This window comes from Mastigoproctus giganteus, chromosome 10 (assembly GCF_048544385.1).
Source record: "Mastigoproctus giganteus isolate SK-2022 chromosome 10, ASM4854438v1, whole genome shotgun sequence".
Classification (NCBI taxonomy): Eukaryota; Metazoa; Arthropoda; class Arachnida; order Uropygi; family Thelyphonidae; genus Mastigoproctus; species Mastigoproctus giganteus.
In genome coordinates this window covers 36,645,276-36,668,155 of record NC_143584.1, presented here as the reverse complement: position 1 = coordinate 36,668,155, position 22,880 = coordinate 36,645,276, and the positions used below count along the sequence as shown (strand labels likewise).

The 22,880-nt window shown below is 35.1% G+C and overlaps 1 protein-coding gene across 2 annotated transcripts in view; it reads right to left on the bottom strand.

Moving 5' to 3' along the window:
• The window catches only part of LOC150078984 (serine/threonine-protein kinase NIM1-like), a 123,987-nt gene that overhangs the window by 17,959 nt on the left and 83,148 nt on the right, over positions 1-22,880 (bottom strand). For both annotated transcript variants that reach the window (XM_090382455.1, XM_090382456.1), the window contains exons 3-4: positions 17,747-18,093; positions 9,364-9,632 (exon numbers count right to left, since the gene is read on the bottom strand). In XM_090382455.1, the coding sequence (XP_090238581.1) occupies positions 9,364-9,632; positions 17,747-18,077 (600 nt within the window). In that variant the 5' untranslated portion in view covers positions 18,078-18,093. The remainder of the gene's footprint in view (positions 1-9,363; positions 9,633-17,746; positions 18,094-22,880) is intronic.

Here is a 22,880-nt window from a genome sequence, read left to right as displayed (position 1 = left end):
ATATTTTAATTTGGGGTATACACAATCGTAATATTATAAATTAATACAATGCCCATTTTATTTTTATATGAAAAGTACATAAGACATCACAAAATGATTGCAGTGCAAAACACCACCGATCTATGATTGATAAGCCAGCTCGTACACTGTACCGCTGCATCCCACCTCACTACAGATGATTTCGTCAGGGGATATGACTCAACTAGTGGTGGGAGAATTGAATGCAAGTATTCAATTCATTCATCCACCATTAGACTAACTGAATTTTATTTTCCACAAATGCGAGCCGTGCAGAGTCTATGTGCAGGTCCCCTCTCCCTATGGAATAGTAATAATTTTTGAAACTTTATTTAAATAAATTTTTCATACATATTTTAAACTATTAATTAGAAATTAATTAATTAAAATTAATTAATGTTATCAGCGGAACCCTAGGGTTCCGCTGATAACATTTGGGGTTCTGCAATAAAAGCCACATCTTCAGGCTCCACTACCAGTTCTTTTTCCATTTCCACCACATTTGCAGTCACTTCCTCCACTGAAGTCTCGACTACCACTGCTCATCTATCATTCTGAAAATCCCTAGGATTTTCAGAATAGTAGATGAGCAGTGGCTTCAACTTGCAGTCACCTGCTGCATTAGCCCCTAATGAGAGGGTCAGCCTACCCTTTGCAGATTTCAAGCCAGGCATTGACTTCTCCTTAGCTATGAAAGTCCTAGATGGCATCTTCTTTCAATATAGGGCTGTTTCATTGATGTTGAAAATCTGCAGCTTAGTGTAGCCACCTTCATCGATTACCTTAGCTAGCTCATCTGGATAGCTTTCTGGAGCTTCTACATCAGCACTAGCTGCTTCGCCTTGCATTTTTATGTTGTGGGGATCAGTGCTGGCCTTAGCAAATGCGGGGTCCGATTGGAGCATGACTGCAGGGGCCCCTTGAAAAATTCAATATTAATCCCTCAATATTTTGAAATAATTAAAAATGAAAAACCTAAACTATTAATAATTGTTTATTATTTTTATATTCTTACAATTTGTTAACATGATCAGACATGTTGATAATTCAAACAAACAAAGCTAACCAGAAGGAAATTTTTCTTGCCCATTTATCGGCAAAATCTTTGAAGACTTTCTCAAAATTTAAATTCCTTGCTTTGCCTCTTAAAATGGATATGATAGCAAGGCTGGTGAGTCTCTTTTGAAGCGTTGTCGACCTTAGATATGTTTTAATCAAATAATTTATTAAATAATTTTGTATAATTTATAATTTAAATATTTATTATTTAATTAATTATGTTTTAGTTAACTTTAATCAGGAAAAGCTTCTTTCCCCAGATGTTACAGTCACTGGAATCATTAAAAATATTCTTAGCAACATCAATAAATTCGGAAATCCAGTGGCTCTTTCATTAGTTGTGAGAAATTTTAAAAATATTTAAAGGATTTTCGAAGCATGATTCTGGAAGAATTAGTTTCAGTGCTTTCATATGGCCATCAATATCTGCCACCTTCACAGACTTGACTAATTCGTTGCCCTCAATGATTTTAGCATCTGAAAGTGCAATTTTTAAATCTGCAGCATGTTTTCTTAACTCGTCCTTTGGCATTCTTAGAAACTTATCCAAGAAACTAAAAAAGATTATTATGTTTTATTAACTGCTAGAAACATGGTTCTAGAGACTGCAAAGCCTTGTCTACAATTTTATTAAAGCAGTTTACCTTGTAAGCTTCCTTAGGCTTATTATTATTATTATTATTATTATCATTAGCTATATGGTGCAAGGAAGCCTAAGGCTTATGCTGAACCAGCCAAAAAAAAAAAAATCCTGAGTTACCCTGAGGGGGAGAGAGAGAGAGAGAGAGAGAGAGAGAGAGAGAGAAGTAGAAAGGAATCACCAAGAAAGAGAAGAATGACGATATCCAGCTCAGGACCCTGGGTGTGTCAAGCCCATACTCACTAGATGGGAGTCCCTGGAGTTATAGGTTCATGAGGAGGCTGGTAATTGAAGTGCCTCTTTCTTTTTTGTAATCTTGTGCAAAATTCTGGAGATACTTCCAATTCTGTCGCAAGTTCTGTGTCACCAACTAGTCTGTGTGGGTAGCACAGTGGTATCGTCACTGTCCTCCCACACAGGTGGAAAAGGCCTGGGTTTGAATCCCTTCGATAATGCGAGGGACTTGAATAGGCTTTTTTCACTCTGTGGCTGAGTTATCGGTCTCAGGCGTAGATAGCAAGGTTTTCCCCCCCCAGTAACTGAGGCTTTTTCATCCAGCAAAACAGGCAAATCGACAAGAGAACACACGCAATTTACAGACACAAATACGGGTTTATGTAATCAATTACGGGGAATAATAATAATATTTTTTTTGTGGCACCAACTAAGATCTGTTTAAAGCCAGTCTCTCTATACTTTGACATCCAGTGCAGAAGGTTTAAAGAAGAAGAAAGAGCTGTATCAAGATCTGTTGTTATTTGGTTTGTATGAGCATTAGTAACTAAAGCCATATTGCTCCGGGGATATGCGGTAGTCATTCCCTAACCTTTCTGCATCCTCCATATTTGGTGGTCACGGGCTCAAACCCTGGTCTAATCAAGAAGTGTGTGCCACACACTGCTGCTCCTGCCCTCCTGGCTACGGAGGCGGAGGCTACGATGACGGAGGCGCCATCAAGATCTGTAGAATCGCTTTGCAGTTCTTTATTTACATGAAACAAAAAATCATGCAAAAATACTAATGAAACAAGAAGCTTGTATTCCTTGATCTGGTTGGCTAGTGATTCAGCTTCACTTCTTGCTTGGGCATCTTCTGATGTTATTTCCAAAAGTGCATCATCGAAATCACCAACTTGATACCTTAAAGCCTTCACACTGCATTTGACACTCCCACCTTGTTTCACAGAGAGGCATTACACAAAGACCCTCCATCACATATTTTTGGAAAATGACCATTTCTTTGTTGATGCTGAAAAGAGCACGTACAGAAGTTGAAGTGTCCCAAAAAAGGTCATTGCATCAGGACAGGTTTTGGCCACATCCCCTAGAACTAGATTGTAACTGTGACAAGCACATGGTGAAAAAAATATCCTTGAAGTTTCCTGTAAAAGTCCTGCCTGAACACCTGAAACTTTTCCTTTCATATTAGCTCCATTGTAGGATATTAATTATGTCTAATCCTAACACAGTATTTCGAATTCCTGTTTCAGCACATTGTACAAATTTCCTCTAGTACTGCTCTTTATATTGATTAGTTTTATGAGCTGTTCATATGCACTGACTAGCGTATTGGGGAACATTCCATTGGAGACATGTAATTGTGAGGGACCTTTTTTTCTGATCGGTGTCGGATTAAGGCATGAGCTAACAGGGCAGTCGCCCGGGGTGTCATTCTTACAGGGGCTCCCGAAAAGAAAAAAAATATTTTATTAGGGTCTCCCGTAATTGATTACATCTACCCATGTGTTATTTTGTCTGTAAATTGCATGTGTTCTTCTCTAGTCGATTTGTCTGTTAGAAGAAAAACCCCAGTTTCTGGGGGAAAAACCTTCTATCTATGCCTGAGACCGACTTACTCAGCTACAGAGTGAAAGTCCATTAAAGTTCCTTGCCCCATCGACGGGATTCGAACTCGGGTCTTTTCCACCCTGTGTGGGGAAAGGATGGGGGCAATACCATTGTGTTACACACTCAGATAAAGAATAGTATTAAAAATAAATAAATTAAAAAAATAAATCTATAGCAATGAGTAACATATACTATTATTACAAACTATACAACATTTTACAAAATCGCCGACATCGTGGACCATTCATAATTTGTGAATGTCCATAATGTAAACTTATGAAAACTGGAATAATAAATTCACTTACATTTAATAATAAAATCACTTATTACAGAATCACTACAAAGTTGGCATTGCAGCGCACAAAGCAAATCAATGCATACTTCTCTATTCAGAGGTGCACATTTATTGTTCACTAAGTGCAAGAAAAAAAAAGTGCAGACTTTTTTGAAATTCATATTATATCTTTCTCTGATCTGTAAATGATCCTTCAACAAATTTTCAATAAAAAAAAAAAAAAACCTGACACCAGAGTAATGAAATTATAAATCATTCTGTCAAATTACAACAGAATGCAAAGAATAGTAAAATAAATAAATAAATCTACAGCAATGAGTAACATATATTAGTATCAAAACTGGACAACATCATGGATAATTCATAATCTGTGAATGGCCCACATTCACAAATTATGAATCCACAAGTTGTGAACGAAATCCGGAAACTGATGTTAACTGGAATAATAAATTTACTTACATCTTCTGCCTTTTTAACACAAGTTGGGAAAAAAAAAAATGGTGATAATGAGCAAATTTTTTCATGTTCTGAGAAACTTATAAATGTAGAATCATTATTCATTCATAAATGTATTACACATAAAATGGTTATAAAATGTATTATTCATGGCCAGTGACAGGCTGGGCCTGTTGGCTGTATAGAAACAGAGCAAATAGACAAGGGTAGAATGTTCTTGTGAAAATGGAAAAAATTTTCACAATTTTCACAACCTCAAAACCATAAATTTAACGAAATTTAATGCTTTGTAGTGATTGAAGTAGATGCTTTACTCTGCCTGGTCATTGCTTATTCCCTCTGCCTGGTCATTGCTTATTCCCTCTCTAAACAACATGGGATAAACGCTAATTACTGGAAGGATCCCTCTCAATACACTGGTCAGGTTCGGAACGCCATATGCGAGGATCAAAGGATGGGCGATTCAGATGTGTCGCTTGTTAGCATAGTAATAACTCATTCCTAGTCCTTGCAGTTTTTCGTTTCAGGAAAAAAAAAAAGCCAAATCCAGCACGATACGCATTAAAAATGACAACACTGTCCATAGCCAGACTGTTATGCAACAAATTTGTGTATTGTAAAATGCAACAAATTTGTGTATTGTAAAATAAAACATATTTTTACCCTACCCAACAAACTTTTACCATATTTTTACCATACCTACGACAACAATCAGAGTAAGCATACACACAAAAAACATAAAATAAAATCAGACTGTGATGTATACTTATTTGACACTGGTGTTGCTGAATATTTCACGACTATCTTTTATTTACTAATATTTCTATAATCTTGGAATATGTCTAAACAATACTCAGGTGGTGGCCAGTCGCTGGGTTAATAAGAATGTGTTATATTTAATTTAAAAAACACTTGCTCGTTTATGAATGAAAATTGTGAATTGTCTTGAGAAATGAATCTGTCTTCCAAATTTTGCAGGGCCTTTCAAGCTCGGCTCCGCAGCTGCATTGGCATAATTATGTCACTGGGTTTGTGTTGCATTCCAGCTCCAACTCAATAAATAAAATGAAGAATAATATAAATTTTACTTACTTACACAATGAGGAGCAGAATTATTCAAATAAAAACACACCAACATTACAATACAAATTTATTGTGATGTGTACTGTGTTTGGTGGAGCGAGAGGGGTTGCTCAGCCATACAGTGGGAGCCAGATGAAAGTAACTAAGTTTCCTACATGTATACCCCACCTTATGTCTGGCCCATACCTAAAGTGGGATACACATGTGTGAAAATTAATTACTTTTGATATTTCAAGGGATGTGTAAAAACTGACATTGAGATAATTACCTAGATAATGGCCAAAATTTCCACACCTTTATAAATTATACAGACTTTGCTTTTCACATATTATGAATTAAAAAAATAATAATAATAAATAAATAATAATAATAATAAAAACATTATTTTTATCTGCGTCCTTTGTACTCATTAATAAAATGCTAATCATATTTTCTAAACCTATGTAAAAATGTCATTGTTTTGGGTTTCACAGGAGTCCTTTAACTTAAAAAAACTTGTTCCTTCTCTTTTTTTCTTTATTTCTTTCCCCCCCCCCTTTTCATTTAATTTTAATTTTTCTGTCAAGCGCGGGGCCCAATCGGTCCATGGCCGGTCCTGGTGGAGATGGCTTCTTTCCTTAAACCTTATGAACTAACCTCTCTTCTGCAGCTGCTTCGCCTCTCTCAGCCCCCCAAACCTAGCTTACGGCCTATCTCAGTGTTTGACATGCCTTTCTCACTAAGCTCAATCATTTCTAGCTTTTGATTTAAAGTAAGAGGCTTGCGACTCTTCACTAGCACTGCACGTAGGGGCCATTGCACTGTAATTAATAATTACAATAATAACAATAACACAAGTAAAAAGTTTGAAAAATTTTGAAAATTGCCAGAATATAACACTGAGACATGACCCCGGGGCTCACATCTGGCGAGTATGGGCTTGGCAAATCCAGGGCCTGAGCTGGACATCATCATTCTTCTCTTTCTTGGTGATGCCTTTCTACTTCTCTCTCTCTCTCTCTCTCTCTCTCTCTCTCTCTCTCTCTCTCTCTCTCACACAGAGGTAACTCGGGAATTTTTTTTTTTTTTGGCTGGTGCAGCATAAGCCTCGGGCTTCCTTGTACCATATGGCTAATAATAATAATAATAATAATAATAAGTGCATAAATGCAGTAAATAGACTGAGCATGGGTAACAAAATGGCACTGGTCAACTTGCTTGATTCAACTCAGAGTCTGCTGATGTGCGTGTTACTGCCGAAAACCCCCATTAAGTAAGGCAAGTGCCAAAAATAATCAACATGAATATAATTGAAAAGCACTTTAAAGTGAAGCACCTTAAAGCGAGGTATGCCTTTACCGTGAATTACAAAACATTCATTTTATGCTTGGCATTTAACAGTTTTGTTAACATTTTGTTTGGTGTCTATCTTTCTTCTAGGCAATTCCCATCCCCATGTGGAGTCTGTGATGTGTCTAATTTTATTGTAGAGCTTGGCTTCACTGACTAATTACAAACAGCTGGCAAAAATACAGACATTCATGTTGCATCTGCCAGACACTACACAAGCATCTGTTTTAATGTGGGGATGAGTGACCTTGAAAATTCCAAAAAATATGATAAAACCTTTATTATTGTTACCAGTTTCTTCAATTTATTTTTTAAGTGAGTGTAGCAAATCTGAATTAACAGATCGCCATTTCCAATTTGGTAAAAAAGCTAATAATTAATTTATTCTAATTAAAACAAAAAGGGGATACAGACACCATGTGAGTATCTCTGTTAAATTGAGGGCACAAGTGATGGGAGGTTAATGAGGATTGTTAAAGTAATTGTAAGCACGATGAAAAAGGATATTTTTCAGACACAACAGACAAAAAAAAAAACAGTAGGTTGTTTTGTGAAAGATGCAGGAGTTCATTGCAAAAAACAGGAGGACAGCAAGAAGTATGATGTATGATACTGCAACAAGACAAACAAATCAGGCGGATGGGCTGACAAGTGGCAGTTGAAGTTTAACACTGATAAGTGCAAGGTAGGGCATTTTGAATAGTAGTAATCCCAGAATTTCAAACCAATTGCATAGCTGACAACTTTTGACTTTCAAAAAGCTATAGCCCAAGTAATTGTAGCAGGATGAAAACAGGATATTTCTAAGACATAACAGACAAAAAACAGTAGGTAGTTTTGTGAAATATGTAGAAGTTCATTGCAAAAAACAGGAAGACAGCAAGAAGTTTTTGTAAAGTTTATACTGCACAGAAATTAAATTTCACTGATAATGTACATATTTTATGTTGAAATATAGACACAGGATTGCTCACTGGTACAGTATGCTTTCAAACATTAGCTTACCTAGGATTTTTCTATATCTCAGCATTTCTGTTTAGATTTTCTGCTAGACATAAATTGATTTTGATTTCTTCAAGAAAGGTACTGTTGCAAGATTTGTTCTCTTCAGAAATGTGTCAAAGATTTGCTCATAATAATGGCCCTGCTATCTATAGAATTAGATCTAAGTTTGATTTACTAAAAATTTTAAGAATTCCATAATAATAACCCTTAGTCTAATAATTACCCTTGTCTTTGCAGCCACTGAAGAAGTGGTAAAACAATACAATGAAACATTTGACTCTGTTATGTACATATTTCCAATTCAGAAATAAACATAATAACAACATAGGCTTTGAGTGCTTCATAATCGTTCAATCTGACAGGAAGTTCTCTGAGCAGTGGACAGGCTATGAAACAGCTCATGCAGTTCTGTCAGTGATATACAGGAACTTTGCAAGAAGTGATAGAGAGATGATTATTTAATTGTACAAAACAATGGTTAGACTACATCTTGAATAGTGCATACAGATTTGGACACCTTGTTTTTTGGAAGAGATCTGTAAACTAAGCAGCTGTGTGTTGACCTAATTGAAGTATAATAATACTTTGAAGGTTTAAGTAAACTAAATGTTGACAGCATCTTTACTCTTTCTCACTAGGAGGAAAGGGATGAACTACATTGGTCCACTGGATATACAAATTTGTATATATGGCTGAACAAGACACACACAAGGGGATATAAATTTTAAATAGAAAAAGGAGAGTTGCAGAATAGTTCCACCTAGTGTTGTGATATAAATTTGAAAACAAATTGGACAAAGAAAGTTTGGGCAAATAAAGTGTTAAATTTTTTTTTTTTTTTTTTTTTTTTGATGATGGTGTAGAAACTTACTTTGAATTATTTTGTCAATGCTAATACTAAATCTGAAAAAGTAACTCATATTTAATAATTTGAAATGAAACTGCCTTATATTACAATTCCTTTCTTGAAATCTTTGTCAGAGGCTAAACAATGAAAATTAACTGAAAACAGGTACACTTACATAGTAGTGATTAAGCTACCATACAGTCCTACACTGCAAAGCAAAGAGTCTTTCTGGTATATGAAGGAATAAAGAAATGAAATGTTTTGACTATGTGCTAGATACATACTTGGCACGCACACACACACACACACACACACACACACACACACACACTACAAGATTTATTAAAAGATCCTCATTCTTTTGTGTAATAGCAGGAATCTATTATTTCTTTTAGGATGACTTGATCATGACCATGAAGTGTATCCAGTTCAGTTAATTTTTTTGTTTCTCTTCCAAAAAAACGTTTTGAGAAAAGAAATACAATGCAAACAATTGTATTCCAAATTATAAAATGCACTCATCAGTTGGTTTTCCAAATTTATTAAATGATTAAATGTCATATGCAGTGAAGCTAAATCAAATTTAAACTGTTTCATATTTCCCCATCTACTTTCTTTCATTGATTCATTGTGAGGCTCAAATTTCCTGAAACATGATGATCTCATATTTTATAGTCAGGTTATACCTATTGTTAAATTTAAGACATGTGAGAGAATTTTATTAGTTTTAAGGCGTTAATACTAATTTTCTAAAAATATATTTTTTGATATTCTGAATGCTTACTATGTGATCAAGAGCAGCAGTCACTTGGGCGAAGATAGGCTTCGCTTCTGCTTCGGAGAATTTTCCATAGGAAGAAATGCGATGGAAGAGCTCTCCCCCACTGGCATACTCCATTATTAAGTAGATCCTAGTTAGTGTTTCAATGACTTCATAGAGACGGATGATATGCGGATGGTGAAGTGCTTCCATGGAAATGATTTCTCTGGACAACATTTTGTGAGTTTTCTGATCTAACTTAGCTTTTTCAATTATTTTAACTGCTACTTTTTCTGCAAATAATAATATAAAGGACTTGTAAGTGATCATATACAAATAGTTTTTAATAATTTTCTGTATTTCTAATACAAAAAAGCATTCATACAATTATATATTTAAATAAAGTAATTATACAGTAATTTAATTATTAATTAATTGATATTAATTATAAGTACAGTATTTTTAATTATACAGTAATATCTTGGATTTTTTGTTTTTCAAAAATAACTCTTATTATTAATCTGAATCTGACTACATCAGCTTGCTTGTTTTTATATTTATTATTATGGGTAGTAAGTGATACCTGTATTCATAATAAATTACAGAATTTATAACAGGGAATTTTAACTTTCCAGAAATTGATTAGAATTTGTGGTCTGGTCACTCACACAGTAGCAGAGCCTGTCTTTATGTATTAGAGGACTATCTGCAACAGCATGAGACAAGAGAAAGCAATACTCTTGATCTGATTATTAGCAGTGATCCTTCATGCATTAAAAGTCTCCAGATAAAGGAAGTACTAGGTGGAAGTGAAATTTGCTTAAAGATATAACTACTGTGAAGGGTGAAGGAACGGATTTTGCTTTAGCAAAGGGGAACTACAATGGTCTTAGTTTCTAAATCGTTTTCAGTGGGACCAACTACAAATTCTAAATGAGAAACATTCAAGAAGGTAATCATAGAAGCTACTAAGTTTTTTATACCAACTAAGAGATATTGTTCAAACTTAGACCTAAATGGATGTCAGATCTGATCATACTAGCAGCAGACAATAAAAATGCATGGAAAGATTATAAATTATCGGAAGATATAAAAACCCACTGTAAGTACAAACTAGTCTGCAACTAAGTCACTAAGGCAATCTACACAGATTATGAGAAGTCTGGCTCAGAATGCAAAGAAAAGCAGCAAATAATTCATTGCTTATGTGAAGGAAAGGAATGAACTACGCTGGCCCACTGCATATGAATGGAATAACTATTGATAATCCTTGGTATGGGAACATCAGAAATACACCAAGTTATAACTGGGAGCTAATTGATTTTGTGATAACTCAGAAGAAAATGAAAGAGAAATTGCTGAAACTAAAAGTAAATAAGGCACCTGGGACTAATGATATCTATCCAATTTTATTAAAAGAGCTAAAAGAAAAATAAGAGAAGAAAACCTTTTGCCATAATTTGGAAAGCATCCTTGGATGAAGGGAAGCTCGTATGAATTGGATATGTGCAATTACAGACCTGTAAGCTTGACTTCTGTTCCAGGGAAAGTAAGGGGGATTAGGTTATTAGGGAAAGTAAGGGGGATTAGGGGGATTAAGTACATGGGGTCACATTGATAGGAAAGCAGTTAATGAAATCACAGCATGGATTTGTTAAGGAGAGATCTTGTCTGACAAACTGAATAAATATTTTGCATCTACATTCACAGTGAAGATAGTAACTAATCTGATTAGCTACTATGATGCAGTAACAAAGGAACTGGTTATAGAAAATAATTTTTACATCATGTATTTAGATTTCAGCAAAGCTTTTGACACTGTTCTACATGAAAGACTGTTGTACAGATTGGAGCAGTGTGGCATTAAGGACAAGCTGCTTACTTAATGGGATGGTTGAGTGGCAGAAGACAAAGGGTGGTTATAAACAGGCACTGCTCTTCTTAGACCAATACTGCTAGTGGACTCCCTCATGGTTCAGTGCTGGATCCCCTTACTCTTTTCAATATTGGCAATATTAATGACAGTGTATCAAGCTTACTGTCAGGGCCGTACTTATAAATAGGTGCATGAGGTGCTAGCTTCACAATAGAGGGGGGCCTCTGTAATAGGAAACTTTTTAAAGCCCTAATCTAAACTAGGACCCACTTGTGCCTACCATGTTTACATTGTAACTAGAGATGGGTAAAATTTACTGAAAGTGTGGATGACTCATTTCTCCGAAATAACAGATTAATTTCCAGAATAAAGGAAAATCACTCTCTCCTAATTCTCTAATAGGGTGTAACAATAGACACAGGCTGACTACGGCATATTAATTGCATCGAGAATATGCCTAAATCTTTTCCACTGGCTATGAACACAAGAAAGCAATGACCAGCACGACCTTTCGGTATAATATGTGGGAGAGGTGGTTGTAAATGTATTACGAACAGTAAATTGTGGATTTTTAATCCTTATAGCTCTTAATTTGTGCTTTCTATAGCAGCAGCTCTATTGCCTAAAGGCTAGAAGAGCAAATAATTTGTACCCAGCCTCTCTCGAAATCCGTTTGTTATATGGAAATTTTATTCGCTCTGCAGAAACTATTTTAATTGGACCACCCATGGATTTGAGAATCTATATAAGCTGAGACCTGAAAACTAACATTTATCTATGTATGTATCTATTTCTCTGAAATTAGTGTTTTAGTTTAATAAATTTTTATTCTGTTGTAACAGAAAATTTAAATATCAAATCTATGTAATGTTTCGTTATCTATTGGTACTGTGGCATATATTTCCTTTACTGAAAGCATTTTGTTTTCTCACTCTTAAAATATGAATTGATCCAAGTGTTAATTTTTTATATTGAATCATTATCAGTTATTACTTTTAACCTGTTACTATAATCTCATTTTAATTAAAAATCTGAAATTGTCAGATTTTTAATTAAAATATAAACAACAAATTTGATGAAGCAGTAATTAAAACAATGATATTAATATTTAAAAAGGCATTAATCATAACAGCAGCAATGCCAAAGAAGAAAATGTTTCAAATATTGAGTATATGTTTTTTTGTTAGTTGTTGGCGCATCGGCTTCTGTGGCCATAATGCACCTCCCAAAGTTTTTGCATTTTACTCTGATCCAAGCCCGAGGCAGGATTCGAACCCACAATTGAGTATGTGTACAATATTATTAATGATGGATTTAGATTGACATTTCCGAATGTTGAAACAATTTGTCATTGTTATTTACTGAATCTGAACTAGTAAACAGCATTAATTATGATGATTTAACAGATATTTTTGCCAAGGAAAAACTATTTATGCACATAAATTGTATGAACTCATAATTTAGCTATTGCATTGCTGTTTTATAATGCACCTGCTATTATTTACTGCTAACAAACAAGATGTGGCTGTATTTATAATATTTTTGCAACACAATTTTTGATATTATGTATATATGAAAGTTTTTTTTTTTTTTTTTTTGGACTGGTATCCTAAAAGGGGGGCCCACAAGAGCTTAGTGCCCTGAAAAGTGTAAGTATGGCCCTGCTTACTGTCTAAATTTGGAGATGATACAAAGGTTGGCAGGATAGTTAATGACAAGAATTAAGGATTATTGCTGCAACAGGGAGTAGAAAAATTGGGCACAGAGGTTTAACTGAGCAACTGAGGTTTAACATTGATAAATGTAAGATACTGCATATGGGCAGCAGTAATCCCAGAATAACATACCAGTTAGCTGGAATGACACTTAAGGTGGTGGAAAAAGAAAGAGATCTAGGGGTAATTGCACAATCTGATATGAAGTTTTCTGAGCAGTGCAGACAGACTGCTAGGGCAGTTTATGGGGTTTTTGCCAATGATATACAGGAATTTTTCCAGCAGGAACAAAGGAGGATATTATTATCTCATTGTATAAGGCAATGGTTAGGCTGCATCTCGAGTACCATATACTTTTCTGGAAGCCTCATTTTAAGAAGGATAGAGATCTCTTGTAACAGGTGCAGAGAAGAGCAATCAGATTGATCAAGGATAAAAAAGGGGGTCTTTTTTTGCAAAACTGAAATCTTTTGTGGTACCTTACTAAAAAAACTTCAGTTCCACAAATTGCAGTGTTTAGAAGCTAGATACCTGTTTTGTCTTTCTTGGACAATACATAAAGGAACCCAGTAGCATAGCTACTATGTAGGCAGGCAAGGGAATTGCCTCTGGGCCCAGCGTCTTTGGCTGTCTCCTGTTTTTGCAATTTTCATTAATTAAGTAGGGGCCCGAATGTGTTCTTTGCCTCCGGGCCCAAAAAAGGGTGGCTACGCTAGTGAAGGAACCTAAACTTATATTGAAAAAAGATGCATGAAAATTTCCTTTCAGAAGAGAGTAACTGATTGTTGGAACAAATTACCATCTAGTATTGTGGAAGTGGATAGTTTGAATAAACTTAATGAAGAATTAGACAAATTATTAGAAGGGATGGACAGAGGAGTTTTTTTTTTGTTTTGTTTTTTGACGCTATAAGCTTGTTTTCTTGCATCATTTGCCACTACTAATACTAATTCCAAGACCCCACCCTCAGCCACAGAATTTTATATACAGCATCAGATGTTTGGTGCAATATTTGAGAAGGAACAATCAAAGTGTTTTTACCTGCTAGGGTGAGCAGTGACACTATGCATTGTGCTGTTGTGCTATCCATGAGGTCACCAATACGAAAATGCTGTTTTTTTAGGTAATGTATTTATATCTGGATATATGATCTTTTTTCTATTCTAGCTTTTCAAGCAACTGTATGCATTAGACAAGTAAAACAAAAGTGTTTTTTTTTTTTTTTTTTTTTTGTAATGGTGATAATGTTGACACCCATTCAGATTTTGTAGCCATTCTGATTATATATGTTGTAATGTCCAAGTTTCAGATCACACACTTATCTAGATTTAAAGTGAATGATAGCAAGGATTATTTCATATTTTCTTACCTTGTCCTTTTGATACTGTTACACATAAAAGACTACTGGACTACTGTACAAATTAGAACAGTGTAGCATTAAGGGCAGTTACTACTATACATAAAGAGATGGTTGAGTGGGAGAAGATAGAGAGTTGTTATCAACAGGTACTGCTCTTGGACAAATGTTATTAGTGGAGTTCCCCTCCACCTAGGGTTACTGCTGGGCCCATTGTTGTTTTCAGTATATATTAATGATACTACCTAATGTCTAAGTTTGCAGGCAACACAAAGGTTTGCAGAGTGGTTCATTACAGTAATTGGGGAATACTACTGTAACAAGATCTAGATAACTTAACAGATTAGCTGAGAAGTGGTACCAACTGTGTGGTACCACATTCAGGGTAGTGGAGAATGCAAAAGATCTGTGGATAATTAATTCAATCAAAAATTAATTCATAAATTCAAACTGAGGAAGGATGGTTGCAGGACAGATGTGTAGAAGTTTGCCTTCAGCCAGCAGGTAGTTGATTGTTGGCACAAACTGCCATCTGGTGTTGTAGAAGTAGGTATGTAGGTTGAATAAATTCAAGGAAGGATTAGACAAACTGTCAGAAGAGATGGATAGGTAATATTAGAAGTGTGTTTTTTTTTTTTTTTTTTTTTTTGGCTGATGCTATATATGATTGCTTTTTTTGTCACTTCTAAAAAATACTAGTCTGATTTATAATTATTAAGAAATGCAAGATCTATTTAAGAAAAGTCCTAAATATACACTATTTCCAGCTTAAAGCATTTTTGTTTCTTCAAAAATCTTACAGTAATTAACTGGAAACTATTCTAATATTTTCATTTTGTATTAATTATAAAGTGTATTTTTTAACTGTAAATATGTTCAAAAAATGCTTAATGGTCATAAAAGTGTATTTTGTGATTTCACTTATCAGAGGAGGTGGTCAGTAAACAAGTCAAAATTCAAGGAAGGAAAAAGAAATAACTTAAGTAGAAAACTGACCTGAATACAGCATTTTTTCATCTAAACATAACCAAAAACATATACAGGAAGGCCTTGCATAACGCGAGTTCGATTAACGCGAATTTCAGTTAAGGCTATTTGCAAAATTATACCACTTTTCACTTTACACGATCAAATTTCCAGTTAACGCGATCTTTTTTTTTTTTTATGTGATAGTTGAAAAAGATTTGAATCGCGCGTTAAGCTTACTGCGAGTAGTATGGTCAATAAACAAACATTTGCCTGCTGCCCGCTTCAGTGTGTTCCATCGGAAGAAGACGTGTTACTTGTTTGTCTCCTGCTAATAAAGTCAATGCACACTTGCATAAAAATTCAAATTTTTAAATGAGCCAGATGAAAATGTTACCGCGAAGGAGATAACGGTAAAAGAATTAGATGAAATCTTTCGTATCGCATAGAACATCAAACTTTGATGTTCTCTGCGATATTTATTTCGCCAGGGCCCAGAGAAGATTGTTGTCGGCTATCGGAAATTGATTGATTAAAAGAGAAAGTCAACACTATTCAAATATTTCCGCAACAGTCATTTCTTCATTGTGTATTTTATGTCAGAGGTTCCCAAACTTTCTCGGTTCATGGCGCTCTTAGTGTCTCAGTAATTTTTTCAAGGCGCACTCAGACCAAAAGAAATACCTAGCAGTTCCGCTTAGTAGTTAGGTCCAAACAACTTAATAAGAAATGTTGAAACTGTGAACTACCTCGAGCTAGTAGTTTGCGCGGTGTCCGACAGATGTCGAGTATCGCTGCGTTTCCCTTGAAAATTTAAAATATTCTGCGGCACGCATTTTGGGAACTGCTGTTTTATGCAATAAACATTTAATTCCATAATTATTTTCATTATCTTTTACATTGTATACAGTTAAAAAGTTATTTAAAAGGTATTTTTAAAATTCTTTATGGACATTACAGAAGGTCAAGGACCAATTATAATTTTTCCTATTGGTTATTATATTCGATTAACGCGTTTCCGTTTTGCGCGTTTTGCTCACGGGACGAATTAATTGTGTTAATCGAGGCCCTTCTGTATACACTTTCCCCATCGTTTTCTCAAATTCGGGAAACCACTGCGCAAAAAGATGTTTGTTGCTGTCATAACCAGTGATGTCCCTCACCACCAAGAGAAGGCATGAGGGACAACAACCTAGTTTTCTGGTATGCCTTGTTCTTTAAATATTTATTTGTACATTTCTCTATACAGTTTGATGAACTCTATAATAAATTCTTTGGACATCTTAACAGCAAAGTACAAAAACAAAGTGTAAACTACACATTAGGTGTAAGTTGTTTTCATAATCTGTGGCTTTGTTTGCTGATAAAATTGGCACTGTCTACTGCATACTAATGCACAGTTTTATTTGCACTGATTTTGTCTGCAGATAGATTTGGTCATTACTAGATGGACCAGATAGAAAGGTGAAATGACTGTGAGCACACTGATATATACCTTAAGAAAATACAAAATCTTGCATTAGGAAAAAAGACATCTTTCAAGAAGCAAAACACAGGAAATTATTCCAAAGCTGCATAAACACATCTAGTACATAATGTGAAATAATTAATGCAGATTACTGTAAGTTTCTCTCATAACATTCTTTCCTGTTTACCTCTTATAATGTAGATAAACAGCATTTAAAACTGATTATCTGAAAAAATAGTTGATACCTGAAATACCTTCAGTCCCAGTTGTTTCAAAAAAGTGGAATGCTATCATATTTACAACTTCATGATATTGTTTTTAATTTAAGCAAATTACTCACCTTAATATACAGAAAAAAGATCTCTCTCTCTCTTTTTTTTTTCAACAGGAAATATAATGTTAAATAAGCACTCTTCAAAAATAATTTATACATCTTTCTGCATCCACTTAAAAACCAGAGTTGTTTTAGCATTTCAGCCTATGGAAACTCGAATTTTGTGGATTTATTTAAAAATTTCACTCTTGCTCTTGCTTGATGCACCAAAATATAAATAAATAATCTTTATTCATCACAGTAACACCAATAAAAAGTCAATAATATTAGTAATCAGTATTACCAGTAAACTTGTAACATAAATTCTCTATTATAAAGCTAATGTTGATCGATTACTCTATAAGTATAACTAACCTCCTCAGTTCACTCCTACAGAATGTACAGCACCATTTTATCTCTGTGAAAGGAAACTTTACAGAACTAGTTTATTTTCACATTATTGTTATTCTTTTCAACATTACCTGGCTAGTGTCCATTCTAAATTTTTATCATGTGCAATTAGCCATTTTCTACCTAGAGGATTTCAATGTGACATAATTTAATTATAAACACTGTATTTCAGTGAATCTGCCTTTTCTCATGTGCAAATTATTAAATAAAGATATGGGTTAATGATAATGGGCAAACATTTTATTTCTTTCTCTCAGCAATTCTTACATTTATCATCCAAATAAATTTATCATTAACATACCTTTGGTAAGAGAATGAATGGCCGATTTCACCTGTGAGAAATTGCCACTACCAAGGTCACCACGGAAACGATAGAATCCTACTCTCCTTCCCAGGGCTATTTCTTTCTGCCACTTTTCATCACAGCCAAGTCTGTGGAGGACCAACTGGTAGGGAGTGAATCCTGTCCTGTCAAGGGAATGGGAAGAGGAGCTTCGGGTGTCATTATCTCCATTACTGGAAGTATATGTAGGTGTATCTGAAGAGATTGAAGGCCGCTGTTCTGCGATTGGAGACACCCTGGCGACCGGCATTGCTTGATGCTTGGCACGTGTTAGGGACCAAAGATACATGGATTATAGTTCCCATCTATAGATGAAATAATATTTTATAACATAATTTATCTATTTATCTTTTTATATATATATATATATATATATTATTGCTAAAAAAAAACCCCCATTCTCTCTCTCTCTCTCTCTCTCTCTCTCTCTTTTGAATAATGTGGATAAAAGGCATGCAAAAACTAAAGATATTTCCAAATCACATTATACAATGCTTGATTTCACCATATAAATATTCAGTATAGCAAGGATAAAAGTGAATAAAAAGATGAAGTTAATTTTGGTTCAACTTTTCCCTGAGGCAAAATTATAAATTCTGTCCCTACCCAGCAACAAACAGTCCCCCCCATGATCTTTTAACAACCATAGCAGCCACTGGTCCCCCCCCCAGTGCCCTGCTTCCCCATTGCATCCTGGCCAAAACTTGTGATGATATATTACCCCCAACCTTGCTGTTACATTTTTTGAGTGAAAAACTGTGTGATTAGCAGTTAGTCTCAGCTTGTGAACCCTTTAAATGACTGGGAGCAAAATTATGGGTGGCATCCATATTCAGAAATTCTGATTCGTGTCTGGCCTCCATGATCTCCAAGCATAATTTTACTGGATTTTTTGAGAAAAGAATTTATGAACAATCACCCTCATTGTAGGAGCTGTTGACGTTACCAAAGCAGTGAAGAAGATTCCTAAGGATAGGCTGCAGTGTATTACTAAAAACCCGTTAAATCGTGTGCGCATGTGCATAACTGAATATGGAGATATCTAATGATTATAGTGAATCATTGTGTAGACAAAGACTAAGGCATATTTCATAAATATGACTTTGTAACAAAATAGTAAAGAAATACTGATCATAACTGGGTTATACAGGCTGGTCACACAATTATTAGGAGTTAATTATCCTAATGTTTAACCTTGCTGCCAACAGGTGCCTTTTGAAAATATTTGTTGTGCATTAATTTGATTAATCTGAATTCTTTTCTACCCTCTCAAATATAGTTAAGCTTTTATTCAAGATGTTTTGGAAGTGAAAAATTGTTTACTTGGAATTAAAAATACAAAGAACCTGTCAAGTTCTGCATGAATATTTACTGTTTTTGCCTTCCAATGTGCTAGCTTCGCTTTCAGCATCTAGTGAACAACAAGTTGCTCACACATGTAGTTTGGAATTGGCACATCAGTTGATATGTGGCAGAAATGGCTGCTATGGAAAGTAGTTCCTCATTGTTTTATGTTTCATTATTATGCAAAATGTGTTTCTTGTCTAGATTATTAATGTAAAATGGTTTCTTGTTTTAACTATTATTATTATTTTTACCTGTTTATTCCTTTATTTGTTTGATAAAATACAATAATATGTATGCAAATGTAAGTTTTAAAATTTGAACCCTTAACAGTTCTCTAAACTGGTAGTTGAAGTGATTGTTAGTTTCATGTTTATATGTTATGATTGTAACTTTATTTTTTCATTTTCATTTTAAAATATTTTTAAATAAACTTATAAAAACTGAATATTTTATAAACATTTAATTTTTTTATTAAAAAATTACATACAATAAGTACTGCAATCCATTAAGAAAAGAATAAATATTGGTACAGCACAAGAAAAATTTAAACAAACACTTTTTCTAGAAACAAAAAACAAAGTTTGACACTGTCAGGTTCTGCATGACAAGTATATGTGGCAGAAATGGCCACATATACTGTCATGCATGACAGTACAGTATATATAAAAAGCAATGGCATGAGTGCTGCTAAAGGCTAAAGAACAAACACAAAAACATGAATACATTTTTAAATACAAATAAACATTGAACCCAATATTTGTTACTTATGAAATAAAATAACCTGTCTAATCCAATAAAGTCGTAAACCCTGTTATGTGACTAACAGCATTGTGAGAACACCATGGAACCAGTTCCATTTTGCTGAAGCCAAAACACACAGACTGTTTCATTAAGACTGTCATCATGTCACCTCCACAGAAGATTGCCATCATCTGGTTCTAACTTCAAAGCATCATAGAGACTTCATAGCATGACAACTTGCTTCACTGCTTGCTAGCTCTACAGGAGGACTTGTATCCAGGCACAACTTCTATAGAAGGCTTCACAAAAGGGGTATTTTATGCACAATGATCAACTGTGCTTCTGTGATCACAGACGAGCACATAGACAAAATACCCCATCTGAATTGTTGCTAACAGCAAGCAGACTGGACCCAGGGGCAATGGACCACAATGCTCTTCACTGATGAGTCCAAATGCAGTCTTCTATTGAATTCCCAAAACACTTTCATCTGGAGTAAAGAGGAGTAACTAGATTCCATCCAGCAAACATCGCAGAAAGAGGTACATTTGTAGGTGATTAATGGTATGAGCTGGGATCAGTTAATGGCAGTACAGGTTTCAAAATGCTCTTGTGAGGAACTCTCTTATGGCTGTAAACTATTAATATGAGATCCCCCAATTCTTGTGTATGACCTTTTGCTGAAGCAGGCAGTTTATCCAAACTTTCTTTTAATGAACAATAATGTATGTTCTCAGAGAGTTCCCCTAGTGACCAATACCTTCAGAGAAAGCCTATGGGAAATGGCCAAACAAATCTCTGTACCTTATTTCAATATAGAAAGTTTGGGGAACTGCCACTTATAGGTCTCCTTCTTCCTCCCAGAAACATCATAACCTCATTGGGCTTGTCAGCCTTTATATAAGAATGGACAGACGGACAGAGAGAGAGAGAGAGAGAGAGAGAGAGAGAGAGAGAGTATAGTATTAGCTTGTTAATAATTTTTCTAATAAAATTATTGAACAAGCTAATACTATACTTTAAGTGTTGCTGATTTTCTAACTTTTCAGTAAAAACTATATGAGAGCCAGTTCAAATATTGTAATGCTTCATAACAGTAGTCACCATAGAGTCACCTATTGAAGTATTAGTATTGGCATACGATGCAAGAAAGCAAGCTTATGCAGCATCAGCCCAAAAAAAAAAACAAAAAAAACCCTCCCATTCATTCCAAATGCCTGTCCAGATTAGCCTTAAGTTTATTTAGGCTATTAACTTCCACAACAAAAGATGGAAGTCAGGTCCACCAATCAACTACCTGTTGGCTAAAGGCAAATTTTCACACATCTATTCTACAACTGTCTTTCCTCAATTTGAAACTGTGCCTCCTCAGGTTCTTAATCTGAGCAAGAGGAAGAATCCCATCAGCATTCAGCTTGCTCAACCCATTCAAGGCCTTATACAACTCAATCAGATCACCTTGCAGGTGCCTACTCTCCAGGCACTGCAATTTGCAGAACTTTTTTGGTAAGAGCACCCCTTTGTTCCTCTCACCAATCTTGCTGCCTTTCTTTGTACTCGTTTCAGCAACTCTACATCCTTCCTAAAATGAGGCCTCCAGACCTCAGTACACAGTACTCCAGGTGTGGCCTGAACATTGCCTTGTACAACGGGATAATCACCTCCCTGTCCCTGCTAGCAAAATTCCTATATATCATTGACAAGACTCCATGACCTGCCCTGGCAGCCCATCTGCACTGAAATGCTTCATATTTTATTGCACAATTATGGCCACATCTTTTTCACTTTCCACTTCCCTGAGTGTAGAACCACACAGTTGGTACGTTTCTCTTCAGTTATTGCTACCCATATGCAGTATTTTGCATTTGTCAATGTTAAACTTTAGTTGCCACTTCTCAGCCCATTTGCCCAACCTATCTAGATCCAGTTGGAGTAGCATACTGTCTTTACTGTCGTTAACAACCCTGCCAACCTTTGTATCATCTGCAAACTTGGACATTAAACCTGATATAACTTCATCAATATCCTTGATAAATATACAAAACAACAATGGGCCCAACACTGAACCCTGGGGAACTCTACTAATAATATTTGTCCACGAAGAGCAGTGTCCATTGATTACCACTCTCTGTCGTCTTGCACTCAACCATCCCTTTATCCATTGTAGCAACTTACCCTTAATGCCATACTTCTCCAATTTGTACAGCAGTTTTCCATGTGCAACGGTATCAAAAGCTTTCCTGAAATCCAAATACGATATCAAAATTATTTTTGGCATTCAGTTCCTTTGTGACCACATCATAGTATCCAATCAAATTGGTCAGACAAGACCTCCCTTTAACAAGCCCATATGAAGATTGTTAGAAATATGTTGACAGATATGAAAAAATTCCATGGGTATGGGAATGCAGCTGCACACAGGGATGGAGGGGCTCAGAAATGACCTTTTGGCATATTCTGCCAAACGATCATTTTTGAACATGCCAATCAACAACTGGCATGCAAATTTCTGCATCATGCCAATTTTCTAAATAAACTTTACCATCGACATATCATCAACTTTTTATGTGAGAAGTTGCAGACATATCATGAGAACCTGTTGTAATTATGTCTTCACAAATATGTTAGTATTTATGAAGACAATTAGTATTGTATATTTTAATTTGGAACTAAGATTTTAATCCTGTGCAGAGTATTTTGCTTCCTAATATGATTATTCTGCCATCCTGACCAGTGGCATATCATCACAAGATTGGGCCCTGGTGCAACTTAATTTATTTTCCTTTATGTGATTTTCTCATTCTTCTGTTTTCCTTTTGGTCCCCACCCTTTATAGTGGATTGCATAGAATGGTATGCCACTGATCGTGATATATGTGAACATCCCCTCTTGGATTTTTGCTGTCCAGTGGTTTAAGATGTAAATGGAAATACATTTTAAAAAATACTTAATTTAAAGTATGCATTGTCATCAGGTTGAAAGAATCATTTGTTGTTGGTATTAT